Here is an 18,822-nt window from a genome sequence, read left to right as displayed (position 1 = left end):
GTCTCCTGATTCCTAAAAATCCCAGCTTTTCAACCACCTGACTCTCTCCCCTGCCGCATTCTGCAGGGGCCCAGGGAGGTGGAGGAGTCTTCAGAGGCATCCCTGCAGCTGGGAACCATGAGAGCAAGCTGTGCATCCGAAATTCTCCAGAGCTTCGGTTCCCTGGGTACTTCTGGTCACTCACCCCGAAGATCCAGCTTCCGCCAAGCTCTGTGTTCACCCCAGTGGTCTGTCCGCTGGGGTCTGCGTGTGTGTGCAATCACGGGCAGAGATGTGGCTTCCCACTTCCCACCATCGAGGCCCTCGCTAACCTTTTGAGGTTGATCCCACAGCCTGGCCAAGCAGAGGAGGCCAGGTAGGAGCTGACCAGGAGCAAAGTCTTGGCCAGAATGGGAAGCCCCTCTGGCCCTCGGTTAAAAGACCCTGTGCTCTGAGAGGTGGGGGCTCGGCTGACCCTTCCCGTTGGATGGTGGCTTGTCTCTGCCCCCTGGGAGAGGCTGGGGCTACATGAGTACACGTCACCACGCACACCTGCAGGTCTCTGTCACACACCCGACGGCATGGGCCTGCCCTGCACGGGAAAGCCCACGCCCCTCGCAAAACAGGTAAGTCAGGAGTTTATTATGTTAACGAAGCATTCTCCTAATTGCTGGTTTATAGATCACCAGTGACCCAGAAGAGAACTGAACAGACTCCGAGAAAATGAGAACTGAGAGCTGCTTGCCAGTTACACACCAATCAGTCAGAGATGAAGCGTCACTGGCATTTTCCACAAGGAACTATGATTCACAGAGTTCTGATTTGCACACAGCTCCCCAGAAATAGAACTGAGGCAGAAAAGAGGCACATGCCTGCACAGCGCCCACCCCTGCTTCCCCCACCACCATCCACATGGACAGTATGAGTGTTAGGGGTGCAGCCGGGGCAACTGCATCTAGGAGCCTCGACAGCACCCGCTCCACCACACCACACCCTGCGTTTCCAGGGTAACCGTGGGTAGCCTAGAGGGGCGAGGCCTGCTCCCTGGCAGATGACACCGGGTCCCTAGGCTTCTGTTTGCCACACACTTGAGCTAACAATTTCCACATAAAAAGCTTTTGTGGGCCTGCCAGGGACAGACGGGGAAAGAATGAGCTTCAGCAGTCTGGATGGGCATCAGCGGCAGGACCCCTGGGGCTCCAGAATCTCGTGACAGCCAGGTCCTGGTCAAGGCCAGGAAGGCGCTGACCCAGGAGCCCGAGCGAGGCCTTCCCTTCCAGGGCAGGTGGCTGCCGGGCCAGGCAGACGGTACACGCCAGAGACAGGCTTCGGAACCCATCAGTGACTCTTTCTCAAGAAGGTTTACTTGTCTGAGGCTCCAGCAAGGCCAGATTTGGGGAAACTGAAGCTGAGATTTGGTCCATCATCATCGTTGCTGTCATAGTTGCCATGTATTTGGAGCCTCTTAGGTACAAAGTACCTCATGCGTAATCATTTAATTCTCACATGGTCATCTCCATGCTCTAGACAAGGAAACCAAGGCTCAAAAAGGCTAAGAGACTTGCCCAAAGTTACCCAGCCAGTAAGTGCTGGGGGAAGGATGTTCTGCTGTGGGACTCAGACCCTGTGCTCCTTCCACAAACCGGCCTGGAGCTGGATCCCGAGAATGGATTCTCCAGATCCCGGATCCCTGGACCGGCCCAACCCCAACACTGGCCCCGGACTCGCCCTCAAGGCCAGGCAGTCCCATGCTTACATGGCCGAAGGGGTCCAGGTGGTTGTTTGTCAGCTTCAGCTTCTGGAAGGAGACCAGCTGCCGCATCCAGTGGGCCCCAGTGGCAGGAGAATCCGGGTGAACGTAGAGCCTTCCGGGCATGGCCGGCTCAGCCTTCCCTGCCACCATCCTGCCAACAGAGCACGGAGAAGCCAGAGCAGTTGATTGCCCTGCAGCCTGGGGGAGCCCAGATTCTCTGTCCCCTCTGAGAGCAAATCCCCAGAGACCTGAGAAACAAATCACCGATGGTCCTATCAGACTGTCAATTTAGGGCTTTGGGGGTAAGAGGGAGGGACAGAGGAAAGAGTGCTGGGGAGGGAGAGCGTTTCTGAACCTCCTGTATTTCACTGCAATAAGAAAGAGAAAGTGAGATTACAGAGACATGTGATGCTTTACTTGAAGGAATGGGGCTAATCACAAGTATGTTGTGGGGAGATTCAGGCACTGCCATGTATGTGTTATATTTACAATTTTTAAAATGTTATAAGTTTGGAGGTAGTTTCTCAGAGGATGTAGACAATTTTCAAATTGCTTGCCCCCAAAACAAACATAAGAAACGAACTGCTAGCTGTCCCCTGAGCCAGGAGCTGCTCCAGCCCAGAGACAGAACAGAGACAAGCCCTTGGCAGGACCTGGCCACCGAATCTGGCCTCCCGGGTCCAGGCTCTGCAGCCCTATTACTCATCCACCGCTGAGCCCACGTCCCGGACTGTGGATTCATTCATCCCTCTCTCTCCCTGGGCGCTGTCCTGGGCTCTGGGGGCAGACAGGGTACTAACGGGATGGCCTCAGGAAAAGCAGCCCAGCGTTTTTGCACCCAGTCCCAGCTTGGTTTCGCCCTTCAACCTGACTGCTCTCTCCTGATGGGGGCACAGCATAAGAGGGAAGCCTCTGCAGCCAAAGAGCAAATGAGCGGAGGAACAGGAGAGAGATGCCATAGCCCAGGTAACTGGGCCCCAACTATGGAATACCAAAGCCCCCAAGGAAAGTGGCTTCCATCTTCTGCCCCCTTCCCCGAGCACAGCACTGCTAGAGCCTAAACCTGCCCAGTGCTGGGGCTCATCTGTCATCCCAAAGCACAGGCACCCACCCTGTTCGTCCACAGCTGTGGGGCGAGCACAGACCCTTGAAATCCACCAGAAGCCCAAACACTGCGGCTCATTTTCAGCCAGCAGCAGGTGTGTGAACATTTGATGACCCTGTAGCCTCAGCAGGCCCGGCGCCCAAGGCTGTGGATCTGGCCAATCACTGGGACTAACTGGTAAGTCCCTGGGCCAAACGTCAGGTGGGGATGGGTGTGCGAGTGGGAAGGCGGGTGATGTGAGGGTCCCGGGTTCTTACCATTTGTTGTCACAGAACTTGTAGCGGTGGTCATCCGCGGGGACGATGTCGATCAGCAGGATGTACTTGGTCTTGGGGTTCATGCCTGTGACTTTTACCTTGTAGCTGGGGAACATCCTCCTGGGGGAAGCCGAGAGATGACGCAGAGGCGTGGACAGAGCACCAGGAGACGTGGCACAGAGTGGGCGAGGGGACAGAAGCCCTTAAGAGGCACTGCCCCTTTAGCAAGAGGTCTCGGCACTGGTCAGAGCTTTGTGACCTTGGGTAAGTTGCTTCCCTCTGTGGTCAGCCTCCCCCTCTACGAGGAAAGGGCTGCACAAGCTGCTCCCTCTGAGCCCCTGCAGTTGTCAGTCTGTGGTTGTGAGCAGCTAAAGCACAGAGACCCTGGTCAGGATGTGAGAGACGATCTCAACACCAACCAGGCTGCCTTAATTTCCCTCCTGTCTGTCATCCATACACAACGAAAGTTCTGGGGTGGGGGTGGGGGGGCATTACAGGGGCCCAGAGCAGAAGACCTGGGAGTCCCTGTCAGCTGCTTCCGTGAACAATGAGGTGCCTCCGCTGGGTCATGTCTCTATGGAAACCCCCAGGCCTCAAACCAACTCGTAGCAGAGCAGGAGTGCTGCTCGCTCTCCGGATGCCTCCTGTGTGTTTAGCAGAGGTGTTATCCCTGTGAATGCCTTGCCTGGGCCTGTGCGCACTAACTGGGTGTCGGGGAAAGTCAGTCTAGGAGCCCTGAGGAGTAGAGCATGGATTCTAGAACCTCCCTGCTGTGGTCCACAGCCTGGCCCCACCACTGACACACCATGCTGCCTTGGCCAGCTTGCTTGGATCTCTCTATGCCTTGGTTTCCTTATCTCTAAAATGGGACTACCAATCTCATAGGTTGCTGTGTGGATTAAATGAGTCCAGTTACAGCTCTTACCACTGACCCCCACTGCACTCCTTCTTCTGCAGACCAGTGGTATGACCTACCTCTATGAAAATAGAGTCAGCAAAAAAGCAGAAAGTTTTCCAGGTCCTGCAGCCCATGATGAAACTGTCCAGGACCCTGAGGCTCAGGCAACATTCTAGAGAAGAGCTTCCTCAGACCCCTCAGCACACCAAACATACAACAGCATGTACCCATACCTGCGGGGTACCCTCCCCTGGTCACCAGGTCCCTGACACCGGACTTCCTCAGAGGGGAACTTCCTCAGTCCTCCTCAGATGCTCCCACCCCCTCCTAGCTGATCTCCCCCAAAGATGTCCCCAAGAGAGAGGCAGAAGCCAAACCTAACTGAAGACACTAAGGCCACTGGGAGCCAAATCCCCTGAGCGGGTAGAAACCCAGGCAGCTCTGGGAAAGCCATCAGGGGGTCCTCCGGCTCTCACGAAGCTGAGAGACAGCACGGGAACCCTCAGGAGAAGCTGTCCTAAACACCTCAAACAGATGACTGGAGTCCCCCATTTTGTCGACAGGGAACCAGCTTACCTTGACAGAGCAGGGCTTCCAGAGGGATCCAGGCCCCCACAAGGTGGCAGACCCTACAGCAAGCCCAGGCCAGGACCCTGAGGTGGAGGGTGCCCCAGCCCGTGCACCCTCTCTCGCTGGAGGGCAGGCCCATGAGTGCTGCGGTGGGCCAGGGGTGCGGGAGCTGTGTGACCATGTGTGCGCACGAGCACACGTGCTTGCGTACACGGTGGAGTGCGCGCGTGTGCGCCTGGAGAGAGGAGGGCAGTTCTAGCGGCAAGTCTAGGGACTCATAAACCGTGTGGAAGAATTTGTCTCAGATGTCAATTGAAAGCGTTTTCAAATGTCCACCCAACCCCCTCCCCAGGAACCCAATGCTGCCTCCTGCTTACCAGCCCCCTGCCCAGCCGGCCCTGGGGCACAGCTGGAGCCTGTACCACCCGCTTCCTGGCCCAGCCTCTCTCCAGGTGGGCCTAAGGCTGAAGGAGAGGGAGGCAGCAGTTTGCTCAGTTGCCACCTCCCTGGGGGAAGGCCAAGAATCCCGTCCCCTGCAGGCTATCATTTTGTAACTGCTACAGAAACAGCCACAGAGCGGGGCAGCCCCGGCTGGGCTTGGGGTTGGCCTGGTACCAGTGCCCTGCACTCATCCTGCTTCTCCTATAATCACTGCAGGTGGCGACAGCAGAGGGCAGGCACAGCTTCCCCCCGCTCCCCCCAGCCAGCGTCCACAAAGGGGGCCAGGAGAAAACTGCTCGCTGCCACTTCAACGGTCTTCATAACCTAGGCTGAGAGGGGGGTACGGGGTCCTGCCCTTGCCCTTCTACCCGCTACTGTACTTCACTTCAGCGGCTCAGGAGGCCAGGCGGACATGACTAGTGCTTTGGAGAAGGCTGGCAAGGAGCCTGTCCTCAGCCTCCCAAGGCATGGGGCTGGTGTCCCATGATTTGGCCTCTCCTGGAAGCTGACCGTGGACCAGATTCCTGACGGATAACCGCCTCCAGGAGGTTTTAAGGAAGTTGGGGCAGGGAAGGAAGGTGTCTCCTAGCCACTGCCCTGCCTTTCCCTCTTCCTAGGGCAACTGCCCTCAGAAATCAGGAGGGACGATGAGATCTGTGGTTTGAATGGGGAGCTCAAAAGTCCTCTGTTCCGGGCTGAGCTGGCCTGAGCTGGCCAGCTGAGCACCGCTGCCTTCATGGAGACAGGTATCTCCGTCTCTGTTAGCGTCCGGTTTGGTGGCTGCTTCTGGGCCATGGAGAACACACCCAGTGGGGACCCTGGGCACTATCATTTCCCCACCTAGCGGGCTGCAGTGGATGAAGGTCCTGCCTGGTGTGCGGGAAAGGCTACGTGTGCAGCTGAAGCACACACTCCTCCAGCCTCGCAGGCCTCCTGCCCGAGCTGAGGGCATCTGCCCTTGGTTCCAGAGGGTCCAAGGTTGGAGCCGAGAGGCCTGGCATGGGAGTGTTCACCAGGAGGGCAGGCCTCAGGAAGCTGAACTGGGAGCTGTGGCTTCCTCTGCGCTCACCCCGCCCTGTAAAGGTCTTCTCTATTGAAACAGATGAAACCATAGAGTGAGTTGTAAATTGCTTCTGTGATTTAGGACCAAAAGAAAATGTACCTGAAAACCATCACCTATGGGGGGGGGGGGGGCGGAAGTGAACACCTCAGTGGGACAGGGAGGGAGGGCCAAGCAGGGAAGTAGTGACTGCACAGCCCATACCCCACTCAGCCCTGCCACCGGCCAGCACTGGTGACCGTGAAGCCCTGGCTCCCTGTCCTCAACACCCGGCAGCCACCCAGACCCCTGCTCGGTGCGCCCCTCCGCACCCCTTCCCCGTGCCCTGCGTGCCTTCTCTCTGCGGCCCTGGCGCCCTCTCCCGGCTCTGGTTCCCCGCCCGCCTCGGACTCCTGGTCCGCAGGCATCTGGGGCGCTCCCGGCCCCCGCGGAAATTGCTCCGCCAGGGAATAAACAAGCCGCCTGCCCCGCCGGCCCCGGGAGGAGATGAAAGCCGGCGGGGGGGTCTCTCCTCTGATCATGAAACAGGCTCTGAAAGGGTGCGGGCGTGGGGCCTTATCTACTTCATACTCGGAAATGGTTTTAGAATGAACTGCTAAGATAAGCTTCCTTGGACGTTTCTCGGTGTTGGAGGCTTGCGGGGCGCCGGGCAAGGGTTTGGGGCATTTTGATTTTGGCAACAAACCCATAAAGACGCACTGAGAGAGAGGCCAAGTAAGTTTCAACTGGGCTCAGAGAGCCGCGGGGCACCCGGTCCCGGGCCAAAGGGGTGGCCAAATTCAAGGTGCTGACCTATTCACTCCCCACCAATCCAAGGGGGTGGGGGGCAGGAAAGAACGAACCGAGGAGACCCACCAGATTCTCTCCAGTTAGCAGAGCCCCCCAACCCCAAATCCACCACACCCCCGGCTTCCTCAGGGGGATCCGGAACCCCAGGAGCGGCTATATGTGCCTTCCCTGAAATGTAGGTGCAAAACCAAATCGAAGGGGTGAGAAGTCTGGAGAGGGGATTCGAGGTGGGGAGAGGCGGTGACTGGGAGGGCAGACAAGAGGGATTCTGGGGGCCGGTAACGTGCTGTTTCTTTATCTGGGTGGTGCTAACACCAGTGTGTTCATTTTGTGAAAGTCTGTAGAGCTGTACGATCAAGATTTGTTCACTTTTCTGCAGAAAGGTTCCACTTCAATAAAATTGATATTAAAAAATTATATGTGTGTGTGTATATATCATAAATACGTGTACATAAACACATACAGAGGCCCGTGGAGGCCAGAGTTTGAAAGGAAAGGGATGCAGGAAAGGGTAGGGGTCCACAGAAAACCCCGTCCATTTTCTATCCCTAGTGTCTTGGGGTCTTAAAGAAGAATTCTGGGTGTGTTGGAAAGAGGCCAGGGCCTAGCAACTAAGGCTAAGTTTGGGGGTGGGAGGTAGGGGTGCCGTCTCTACTGAGACCAAAGCTTTTGTGGCCAAATGGTTTCTGAGAGCAATGACAGAGCTACGTAATTTATTTCCACTTTACACATACAGAATTTTCTACTTCACTCAAAGCATTTTTAAGAAATACTTTCCCTGAGGTGGGGGGCAGGAGAGAGGGTGTGTGGAATGGATGCTGTTTTGGAAGGCCAGTTGCTTCTCTCAGATTTTTTTGAAGACACTTCCTTCTGATAGACTTTTGCTTTCAGAAAATACTTTAGAAAGAGATCAAAGCACTCTCTCCCCAACCCACTTTCCCAGTGTCTTCAACCCTTACTTCTCTTATCACCCACGCCACTGGGCTCTGACTCTCTGTATACAGAGCAAGGGCAACTGGCTTTGAAGCCCCGGATTAAGCCGGGCCAAATCCTTGCCTCAGAATAACAAACAATACAGGTTCAACAGGAGTTCTCATCAGTAGTTCATTTTTCAAACACAAATTCACTGTCACTAACACAAGCAACATTGAACTCAACAGGCTATGAAGGCTGATAGTGGAGATTTATCTGGTGGCAAAACCATGACCTAGGAGTAGAGCAGTCAGACGGTTAGGAAATTTTCATATTGGGGAGGTTTATATTTAAATTTTGTAGAGCTCACTTTTATCTGTGTTTGGGAGAAAATGCAGTTTCTCACATGTATCAAGCTTGGCGGGGATGTGAGGAAGCAGAGAGGGCTCTGTTCTCTGCAGTTAAGGGCATAAACTCTCTGGGTGCAGGGGCCTAAGAGAGACAGAGACTGGCTAGGGAAGGCTGTGGCCCCATTATATACCTGACATCAGGGGACCCCGAGCGTTCAGAAATTGATGGCTTGAACTGCGGCTGGCATGTTAGTCACCAGCTCAAGTTGTTTGAGAATTCAAAATCACTATCCAATGAAGGGGACCTTTTTTTCCTTTGGCCTTCAGCTCTTCGGGGCTTAAGGCAGAGGCTTGTGACTAAGGACTCATACTGGCTTGAGAACATTCGGGCTCCTTTTCTCCAGCCCCCGCCCCCCCCCACCCCCACCATGCCTCCACGGGCCAACCAGAGAGCAATCACGCCCCTAACCAGTCAGGGTCCCTAGGGCAGAGCAGCAACTCCACCTTGCGCAGGTCCCCATAAACAAGCAGTCAAGGGAATTTCTCAGTTAGGGGCTTGTTCTGGGGAGAGGGGCATCATTGCTTGGCTTGCGTAGACCTGGCAGCTGCCTAACTCTGCTTCTATGGGCAAGGGCCAAATGCCCTCCCTTCTCAGGGGTTGGGTTTATGTTCTCTTGGTTCTCCTCCAGCTCAAGCGGTCTAGGAATCTATGATTCAAGGTTCAGGAGAAATGTCCAGGCCATCTGCTGAGAAATAGAAGTGTCCCAGGAAGTTGATGGTAGAGACACAAAGAAGAGGACAGGGAGAGGCATTGGACAGGACGCTGAAGGGCCACAAGCCCGAGCAAAGCACAGTGCATTCCAAGGCTGCCATGGGAAGGAGGCAGCGGGGAGGAGGGGGACACGGGGTCAGAGCGGTGAAAGTGGTCTCTGAAGCCAGTGGGCAGCTACGCAGGAGAAAAAGGGTGTGTGAGAACCGTGCAGGCAGGGGATAAGGCTAGTGATTTTCCTAAGGACTAGACCTGGTGCAAGGATAACTTTCTGCCAGGGAAAGACTGTGATGAATCCCTAATGGGCCACCATCGTCATGGTCATTTAAAAATTATTATCATCATTCCCTGAGGCCTGCCTCTAAGCCTCTAGGGATGTGCCTCTTCTGTCACTAGGATCAGGCACAAATATCTGCCTGAAGCCCGTCACCTCTGGAAATGTGTGTGTGTGTGTGCGCGCGCATGTGTGCGCTCGCGTATGTGTGTTGGGGAAGGGAGGGAGGAGGACCCATGCAGGTGTAGGAAACCCCACTGAGGAGAATCACAAATGCCTTGTTTAAAATGGCAGGGGCCACGCATGCCCAAAGAACATGCTGGTTCATTTTCAAGAGACAAGGTTATTTCTGCTGCCTCAAGATGGAAGTTCTGGATCCTTCTCTTCTTTTCTTCTCTACATCCCAGCAGTAACAAGAAATAAATCCCCTCTTCACACCTATAATCCGCTCAACAATTTACCAAGCACTGCTCATAAGGCCCCTGGTTTGAGTCTCACAGTAACTGAAAAAGGAAGGATGGCAGGTAGGTCTGCAGTCACCATCCTGTTTTACCTGACACCTCTGAGCCACAGGAAGCTTGGGGACTAGCCCAAGTGCACACAACTAGGCAGAGGCAGGCCTTGTGACACCTGATCCCCACTGTCCTCAACGACCGTTCCCCCACCAGGTTCCCCAGTGCATCCCGGGTTCCCCATCCCCAAAATGCAGCAAACTCCAGTCCAGACATTTCCTTGTTCCTTCCCCCGATAGAGGCCCTGGGTGGCCCTGCCACCTCCCTGACTTAGGCAAGAGGGCAGCCGAGTGCCCAGACCCCCTCCCCCAACAAAACAAAGGAAAATTTGCAAGGCCTCTCAGTAAGCAGACTGGAAGGACCCAGCAAACTGCCAGCTTTTTGTTTCCTCTGACCCATCATTCCCTAAGCAGTTCAGCAGAGCTCTCTAAAAAGTAGAACAAAACGCTGAGTAAATGCCAGACATTTCTCTAATTATGATGAACAGTATTCGCTAGCATTTATTGTGTGCTTACATGTGCCAGGAGCTGTGCTAAGGGCTTTACATGCAACTGTATAAAGAAAAACCTATTATTTTACAGATGGACATGAGGAAAGGGCATAGACTCTAAAGTACCTGGCCTGAGGGTGGCACAGATGGAAGCAGGTGAGTGGAACGGGTAGCCTGCCCCCACCCCAGGTCTGACTCCCCCTCCCCGGCCCTTGAAGCTTCACCACCTTATTCCTCAGAAAACCCAACTACGGGTCCAGTGTCAGATAAAGGGACATTTTCACACCTAAACTGTACCCCGGGAACCAAAATCCAGTGTGAGTTTGTAGAGGAGGCAGAGTAGGGGGGAGAACGTTTCTGAACCTGAACCTGAACCTTCCAGCTTCTCCATCTGCAGCCATCTCCCTTCACCTGGTAACCGCTCTCCTTGCGATTCCAACCCCACCCAGGGTGAACCGCCCCAGCGAATCTCTCCATCATGCCCCGTTCTGCATCTTCCTCCTCTTTCCCTCTCCTCCAGGCTCTCTCCCACAGACACCAGCACATTTTAAAGATGGTTCCACTTTATAAATCATCCCTCTCTGGCAGCCACCCGAGGGCTACTCCCCGAACAACACACACACAGGGCCCAACGGTGCCTTCCCCTTGGCCGAGGAGGGTGCTGGCAACTGGCGGAGCGGCGCCCGTGGGATGAGAGGCTTGGGGTTCGAGCTGCCCCGGGAAAAGCAATGGAAATAGGAAAACGTGGTCCCATTACCCTTTCCTCAGTCTGTTGAGGGGCATCTCCGGGTCCCCAGTCAATACAATCCTGAGAAACCCAGCAGCTCCCCAAAAGGAGGAGGACAAAGCAGCCCCCCAGGGGCCAAAAGTGCTGGAGCGGGGACCTCCAGCAACGCGACCCTGTTTGCGTTTCATTTGCATATCACTGCCCCTCCCCTCCCTCCATCCCGTGCCTCTCGATTGTGGTGTAGCCCCCCGCGGGCTTCCGAGGTCAGTTCTGATGCTGTGGCGGGACTTGGAGCTAAGGCCAGAATGGCGAAGGGGACTCCAGTCGCCCCCTGGGCTGAAGACCGAGAGGACTGCTGAGGGAGCCCCTGGGGCTCCCCACTGCCCCCATCCGTCATCCCCACCCCCGAAGTAAAACCAGCGCTGACCTGCCCGCCTTGGTGATGATCATCTCGGTGCCCGCCTCGTGAAACTTCTTCCAGAGCTCCTTCTCATGCAGGCCCACCTTGATGTTCTCGATAGTCTAGGGATGGGAGAGAGGGGACTTGTGTCGCCCTGCCCACGGCTCCACGCGGAGCCATCAGAAAGGGGAACACAGACCCAAGGGACCATGCAGGACACTGCCAGCCCCAGGTGCCCACGCCTCGAGATGTCGTTTCAAAAAATTATTCTGTACCACTGGTGAATTTTTAAAAATTTAATCAGTGGCTGAAATCCCCTTCTTCGGAGCTGCATCTACAGACGGGCCCGCAGAGGACACACTAACCGACCGTGCCAGGGTAGATGACACACTCTTGCACAAACATAAACACTGCACGTGGCCCGACATAGCCACAGGCTTGCGGGCAGACACACCAACACAGGATGGGCACACACACCCTCCGCCAGAGGCGCGCACCCGCAAACACCTCCTGCGGACCCGCACAGGCAGAGGGCGTGCACATGGTCACGGTGGTGTCTCCTAGGCCTCGGAGCTCGGCGGCGGCTCCCGCAAGCACCCGGCCAGGGGCTACTCACCCCGCCTGGTCCCAGGCTTTTGTCCCCGCCCTCTCAGGGTCGTCGGAGCTGGACTGTTTTCCTGGGCTCGCTCCGGCGCGGGCTCCCCTCCCCGGCCTGTCTCAGAGCAGCCTCAAGGGCTCGAGGTGGAGGAAGGACGAAGGGCAGAAGGCGATCCCTGCCCAGGGGAGCGCGAACAGGCAGACAGTCCTGCCCGCAGTGGGGCGGTTGACAGACACAGGCGGCCCTGCAGACAAACCGACGCCCGACCTCCACCCGACGGCCTGCCCGGCCCGGCCCTACCTGCTCGGCGGCGGCAGCGGTGGCGATGTTGGCGCCGGGGCCCGGGGGGCTGCCAAGCGCGGCTCCGCTGAGGCCCGGCGCGGCCAGCGCGGGCTCGGGGGCGTTGGCGGCGTTGGCGGCGCTGGCCTCGCCGAGCACCGAGCCCGGGGCCCGGAAGGCCTCCTCGCTCTCCGACAGGCCCTTATCCTGCAGCATCTCCTGTGGGCACAGCACACGCGAGTCATATGCCCATGTCCACACGCGCCCGAGACCCGGCAGCCCTGGAGCCGAGCCGCGGGTGGCGGTGGGGGGTGCTTCGGGCACTGCTGGGAGGCCGCCCTGATGCACGTGGACCCCGCCCCCTCCCGAGCTGGAGGAGGGAGAATAGCGCGGTCAGGACCCTCGCCTCCTCCCTCTGGGTCTGGACCTGGGAGGGTTTGTGTGCGGTTCCAGGTCCTCCTGCCCTGGGTGTGGGGCTGTGTGACGAGTAGGTCTGGGGGAAGGACCGCCCTCTCAGCATTGCCCCAGCTGCACCCCCAGTGCGTCCTCCTGCTGGGCTCCAGTGGACCCTGGAGCCTGAAGTCTGGGTCTTTTTCGTCTGTTCCTAATAACTGGGGTCCAGGCTCACTCTTGGCCCAGGGCAGCCAGGACACCTTCTGGGTAGGGAGGAGAGGAGAGTCAGCCCAGGAGGGCAGGGCCTGGGCTCCCAGGGCTCCACAGTGGCAGAGAGGGCCTTCGGCTGAGCGGCCTCTCAGGCTCCTGGTCACTCATCTGCCCAAACCCACTCCCTCAGACAGCAGTCAGGTAGAGGCTTCCTGAACCAAAGGTTTTCCTTCCTGTACGTTCCCACTCCCTCAGATGCCTGTGTGGCACCCACGCAGGCACCCACGTCCTCACACACAGACACAGCACCTTCTCATAGCCTACAAGTCACCCAAGTAGCCACATTTTCCTAGGGCCACTCTGATTCAGGCCCCGAACTCAGCCAGGGGCCACCCCAGCCTTGCCCTCACATGCACACTGGCTGGCTCACTCACTCACACTTTAGATTTTAGCTTCAAAGGGCTCTGCTTTGAGGCAAAGGACTCAGACCCTTCCCAGCTAAGGACCAGGCCAGTTGAGTCCAGTTGACAGGCACAGCCTAGTCCTGCCCCAGGGCACAGCTACCCTTCCCCAAGCGACTAGGACTATTCACATGCCTGCTCATGTGCCTGCTTCCTTCTGGAAGCTGGTCCTGGGATATCAGGATGAGAGTCCCGCCTGCAAGGACCTGCCTGTCCTGCCTCATCGTGGGTGCAACCCTGCGTTATCCCTGCTTCTCCTTTCCACCTCCTAGCTCTTCTCCCTTCATGTGGATCTGGGCAAGTTCTGGGGAGGCTTTCTAAATGTCTGCCTGCCTTTCTTGCAGCTGAATGTTCCCTCTTTCTCCCCCTATCTTCTTTCTGTCCTCTCCTGGCTCTCCCTGGGCATTCCAAGGCCCAGGTCCCTCACCACTGGCCTCCCATCCCAGGCCTAGACATGGGCTCCCAGGGCCTCACAAAGTAAACAAGCCAAGTGCAACCGAGGAGATAAAAAGGGGCCGGGGCCAGTTGGGGCTGGGAAAAGCCCATAAAGATAAGGCTGACAGGCGGGTCGGTCCTCCAGCCACAGGCACTGAGGAGGAAGACTCGCCGGGCATGGCCAATGCCAGCACCGGCCTTGGGCCACATGCGGGTTCCGGGGCCGAGCCTGGAAACCCAGGAGACCCCAGGCAAGGGGACATTGTGCAACGGGGGTAGTTGTGCGCTCTGGCCCAACGCGCTAGTTCCAACTGTATCTGGGGTCAGCCGGGATGGGCACCCGCAATCCGCTGGTCCAGATGCTGCGGCCCGCGGGGCCAGGAGGGGCCGCCTGGCCTGATGCTGTCTTGGCCACTAGGTCCTCTGCGGACACTTGTCACACCCGGAGCTGTGCAGCGGCTCCCCGCGACTTGCGCCGCGCGCTCTCAGTACTGCCCGGTGCTGAGCACATCCGCGGCCGGCGTCCACTGCCGCCAGTCCCACCGCTACCACGCGGGACAAGGGCTGCGTTGGGCTTTCATTCCCCAACTCGAGGTTCGCCTCTTCCTTTTCTCTCCGCCACGCAGCCACATCCCGACATCGCGAAGATTCGCCTTCGCTGGAGCTCCCCGCTCGTTCCTTTTTCTTCCCGCCCGGCACGGCCATCCCCGCTGTCCGGTCCCGTCGGACCCCGAGCCCCGGCGCGCTGGGACGCCAATAGAGCGGGTCCCGCACCAGCCGGGGTGCGCGGCCCGCGCTCGCCCTTCTTCTGGAGCCCTCGGCGGACGCGGCCGGCCGGCTCCGCGCCCTGTGCGCTCGGGTCCGTCACTTTCAGTTGACTCGTTTTTTTAAGAACAGCATTTTTCTTTTCATTTCTAGATTACTGGTGATACTTTTCTCGCACTGGGGGAATTGTTAATTTTTTATACTATTTTAATTATCTCTATTATCAGAGTAGTATTCTGGTCAATTCAATAACATTAAGACTACTTATTCTATCACACAAGCTATTAGTACATGTTATTTTTAATACTGTATGGTTTAAGTACTGGTTTGATTTGTTAATTCATCATTATCAAATATGTTGTTATTGCTTTCCTGTCACTGCTCCATCATTCTAGGGCCTCCTGGCACATTCGTAATACTATTACTAAAACCTAGGCAATTATTAAATATAGTCTTCCAATAGGTCATGTTAATCTCTCATTATTTTTATTTTTACTCTGTATCCCTGAAATGTTTCCGTGCTGCCTCCTCAGTCTCTGTACTTTGTCACAGTTTCAGTAATTTATTTACCATAACTTGTAGTATTATTGTTCTCAATATTCACATTCATTTCCTTCATGTCCTTATAATACTTCTCGTTATTTTACCATTATTTGTTTTGTTAGGATTGTTCATAATACTCCAGGTATTCTTCATCACATCGTTACAATATCTTGTTACTTTGTCATTATTTGTAATGTTATGGATCTTAATTCGCTACTTATTTTTCAATGCATCATTACTTCTTGTTACTTTGTCATAATTTGTAATATTGTTGTAGCTCTTAATACTCTGTTTTCTCATCACATTGGTACAATACTTATTACTCTACCATTATTTATAATGTTGTTGGGACTATTAAAACCTTGGTCATAAATTGTCATATTACTCCAGTAATTCTTGTTGCTGTCTTTATTTATATTACTATTGTTCTTAAGATTTTGGTTAACATTTATTTTAATAATTCACTATAGTATCAATAATAAATTATATGATAGTATTCTGTCAATACTACTAATATTAGTATTTCCCTTATTAGTATTTTCATTGTTCACCTTTTTCCTACAGTTTTATCATTTTTACACTGTTACTATTTCTTATTCTATTGATTTTAATACAATAGTTCTTATCACATTGTTCCATCACTTTGTCTATGATTCTCTCAAATTTGTGATTACAATTTTCACTTGGTTTTGAGAGTGACTGTTATTTTATTGTTGTTTTAAAGTCCGAGTACTGTATTAGTTATGCCGCTTAGCCCTGCTTTTTGGGTAATTGCTCATATTTTGATAATTCTTGATCATGGATCATTATTTATATAGTATGCTCCTTGCTTTAATTTTGACGACCCTGTTGCATCAAAGGCACTGTAGTCCAGTGTTCTGATCACGAACATTTCCACATCGATATTCGCCAAGTACCTGGGCCCTCCTCCTTGGCCTTTCTTATTCTTCAAACACCAATTTCAAGGCCACCGCTCCACTTGTCTCGTCCTAACCTTGTTCCTTTGGCGCTGGCGCTGTCGTTTCTATGTTCTTGGGCCCTTAGACCCAATTCGTCCGGTTACTAGGAGGAGAGAAGGGCTCGAGCTCCGACCGCTGGGAGTCGGGCGAGGCGGCAGCCGGATTAGAAACTCTTCTCGCCGCCCTCTTGCCGCCTTGACTGTCCCCGAGGTTCTTACCCAGGTCCTGTTACTCTCCCCCTTTCCAGCTCATCCTCCCTGGTTTCGGGGTTGCCCCTCTCCCGCACTCCCGACTCACCCCCACCCACGCCGGGACCCTCACTCACCCTAACTGCGCTGCCGCATGCGTTGGCGCCTGCGGCCCGAGGTCCGCTGCAGGCTCGGGTCCGAGGAGCCCGGGTCAGCCGGGACTCCGACTCGGGGCAGCTGGGTCAGGGTTCCGCTGCCCGCCGCGCCCTCTTGGCCGGACACATCCCGGTTCTGGAGCGGGCCCTTGATCTCCGAGGCTGCACTTTGGGGCCTCAGCTCCCTCCTCCTCCCTCCCTCCCTCCCTCCGGGGCCGCACCCCCCTCCCCGCGCTGACGTCGCTGCTGTCAATCAGTCCGCGCCCGCCGCCCCCCGGGGAGGGGGCTCGAGGGTCCCCTGGCTCCATGGTCCGGGGACCCCGAGCTCGGAGTGGGCTGCCGCTCCACCAGCGCGCGGCCCGGTGCCCTCTCCGCGGCCCTCGGGCCCCGCCGGCCGGCTCGGGGTGGGAGCCCGCATGGTTTAGATTAGAGGGCGGGGGAAGAGAGGGCGAGCGGCCTGGCGGCGCCGCGCGGCTCCCACCCGAGGCTCGACAACCGGAACGGCCGGCCAGGGGCGGCGGCGCAGCCCGCACCCTGGGGCGCCGCATGCCGGGCCGGCGGGGCCGGGGCCCACTTCCAGACGGCCGCCCTCCGCCGAGCCGCAGGCCGCGGGGCCCGCCTGCCCGCACGCACCGTGGTCCGAGCCCGCTCCCGGCCGTGCCCGCTTTATTCGTGAGCCCGCTCGGCGGCCACAGCGCACACGCGCCCCACCGCCCCGCACGGCGGCTCCCGACCTTGCCCGCCTCACATTCTCACACCTCCGCGCGCCGGCCCGCGCTCGCTCCTGCTGTCGGGTTCCGGGCCCTCTCGCGACAGCCGGGCCGGGCCTCGTCTGGGACCGACTCCGCTGCTCACCGGCCCGCGCTCGTCCGGGCCCAGCGGGCAGCGGGCGCTGGAGTCTACCGCGGGGGTCACGGGTTAGGGCAGGCCCTGCGTGCGCTAGGGCGGGGAGGAGGCCGGCGGTCCGGCCTGGAGCGGCGGCGGCGGCGGCGGCGGCGGCAGCGGCAGCGGCGGCGGCGGGGAGGTGCGGCGCCGGCCTGAATCCGAGCCCAGGCCCAGGCTCCGAGGTGCCAAGGCTTGGCAGAGCCTCTTGGGGAAACTGCGGACCAGGGCCAGGACTCTGCCAGCAGCTCCCCGAGATCTCGGAGGGCTGAAGAGGAAGCCCAGTGCCTGCTCCAGTCTAGGAAGCCCAGGCGGCTTCGCACTGAGCCAGACAGCCAAGGTGCCTCCGAAAGTGAGTGCCCCTCGGCCACCTGGACCTCCCGGTCCGGCCTCTGATTCCCTCTGTCTCACTTATCTCTTTTTCTCTGTGTCTGACTCTACCTCACCACAGGCTCCTGCAGCTGCACAGGCACACAGACCCATGTGGACCTCAGCCCATGCCCAAGCCTCACAGCCTGTAACATGCCCAGAACACTGGGGCCAGGATAGGTCTGCCTGCCCACCCATCTGCAAAGGCCCCAGAGTCCTCTGTCAATAGGATTCCCAGATTAGCCCCTCACTTCTCAGCATGGGCTGTATCCCTGCCTCCATGGTGTCCCAGCCTCTCCAATCAGCCTCTGTTCCTTTCCAGATTCTGACCTCAAAATCAGATCGACGGGAACAGGACAGAGAAAATCCTGGATGGCTCTGTCCCTTTTATAATGCTAGGAAATGGAAAGCCAGAATCAGTGCTTTCCCCAGAACCCTGCACACAAAGGGGGAAGCAGAACACCACCTCAGAAAAGCCAGCTGCTGCTGTCAGGAGCCTGTAACCCAGCTCCACAAGGGCCCACTGCTCAAGAATCTTCATCTCCCCCAGCAGTACCAGATCCCACTGCCTCATCTTCCCTTCATGACTTGTCTCATGGAGTCCCAAACCAGGAAGGGGAAGTAAGGTCTAAGAGGGGTGGAGAAGCTGAATCCTCCCCCAATCCTGCCTCCTCCTGGTGTGGAGAAAGGGAAGGCCCTGGTGTTTCAGGAGACGCCTGGGGAGTCATGTTTCCTGTGTTAGGGAGAACTGGATGACATGCCCACTTCTGCGCCCAAGCCCCCTCCCATGCCCTCTCCAACAGCCTGGAGGGAAATCCCTTGCAAGTAAATAGCGTACAGACCAACCAACTACTGTGTGGAATGGTGAACAGGGAGGGCAGTGAATCACCAGTTACCATGGGAAAACTAGACTTAGGCCAGACTCTGGAAAGAGTTTGATGACAGCCACTGGAGGAAGTTCATAATAAGACCATCTAAGGTAGCTCTTTAAAAAAACTAGAGTGGAAACCTCCTATGAATGCAAGGCTTTCTGGAGACTCATGAGAGATAATCCAAATCAAAACTGACAGTTCATGATGATGTGGAGAAATGCGATATTGAAGAGACAGGCAAGGTTTGGGTGATGAAAAGGAAGGGGCGGGGGGGCGTCCCTGGTGGCGCAGTGGTTGAGAATCCGCCTGCCAATGCAGGGGACACAGGTTCGATCCCTGGTCCAGGAAGATCCTACATGCCGCGGAGCAACTAAGCCCGTGCGCCACAACTACTGAGCCTGCATGTCGCAACGACTGAAGCCCGTGC

General features: G+C 56.4%; 1 protein-coding gene across 1 annotated transcript in view; it reads right to left on the bottom strand.

Annotated features, from left to right (window-relative positions):
* TBX4 (T-box transcription factor 4) overlaps nt 1-17,119 on the bottom strand; it is a 29,884-nt gene extending 12,765 nt beyond the window's left edge. The window contains exons 1-5 of the mRNA XM_059998566.1: nt 17,029-17,119; nt 12,185-12,382; nt 11,314-11,408; nt 3,095-3,214; nt 1,736-1,883 (exon numbers count right to left, since the gene is read on the bottom strand). Coding sequence (XP_059854549.1) covers nt 1,736-1,883; nt 3,095-3,214; nt 11,314-11,408; nt 12,185-12,379 — 558 coding nt within the window. The 5' untranslated portion in view covers nt 12,380-12,382; nt 17,029-17,119. The remainder of the gene's footprint in view (nt 1-1,735; nt 1,884-3,094; nt 3,215-11,313; nt 11,409-12,184; nt 12,383-17,028) is intronic.
* Nucleotides 17,120-18,822: the final 1,703 nt, after the last annotated feature.

Source organism: Delphinus delphis, chromosome 19 (genome assembly GCF_949987515.2).
Source record: "Delphinus delphis chromosome 19, mDelDel1.2, whole genome shotgun sequence".
Taxonomy (NCBI): domain Eukaryota; kingdom Metazoa; phylum Chordata; class Mammalia; order Artiodactyla; family Delphinidae; genus Delphinus; species Delphinus delphis.
The sequence above is the reverse complement of the archived record's forward strand: the minus strand, read 5'-3'. Positions and strand labels throughout refer to the sequence as shown.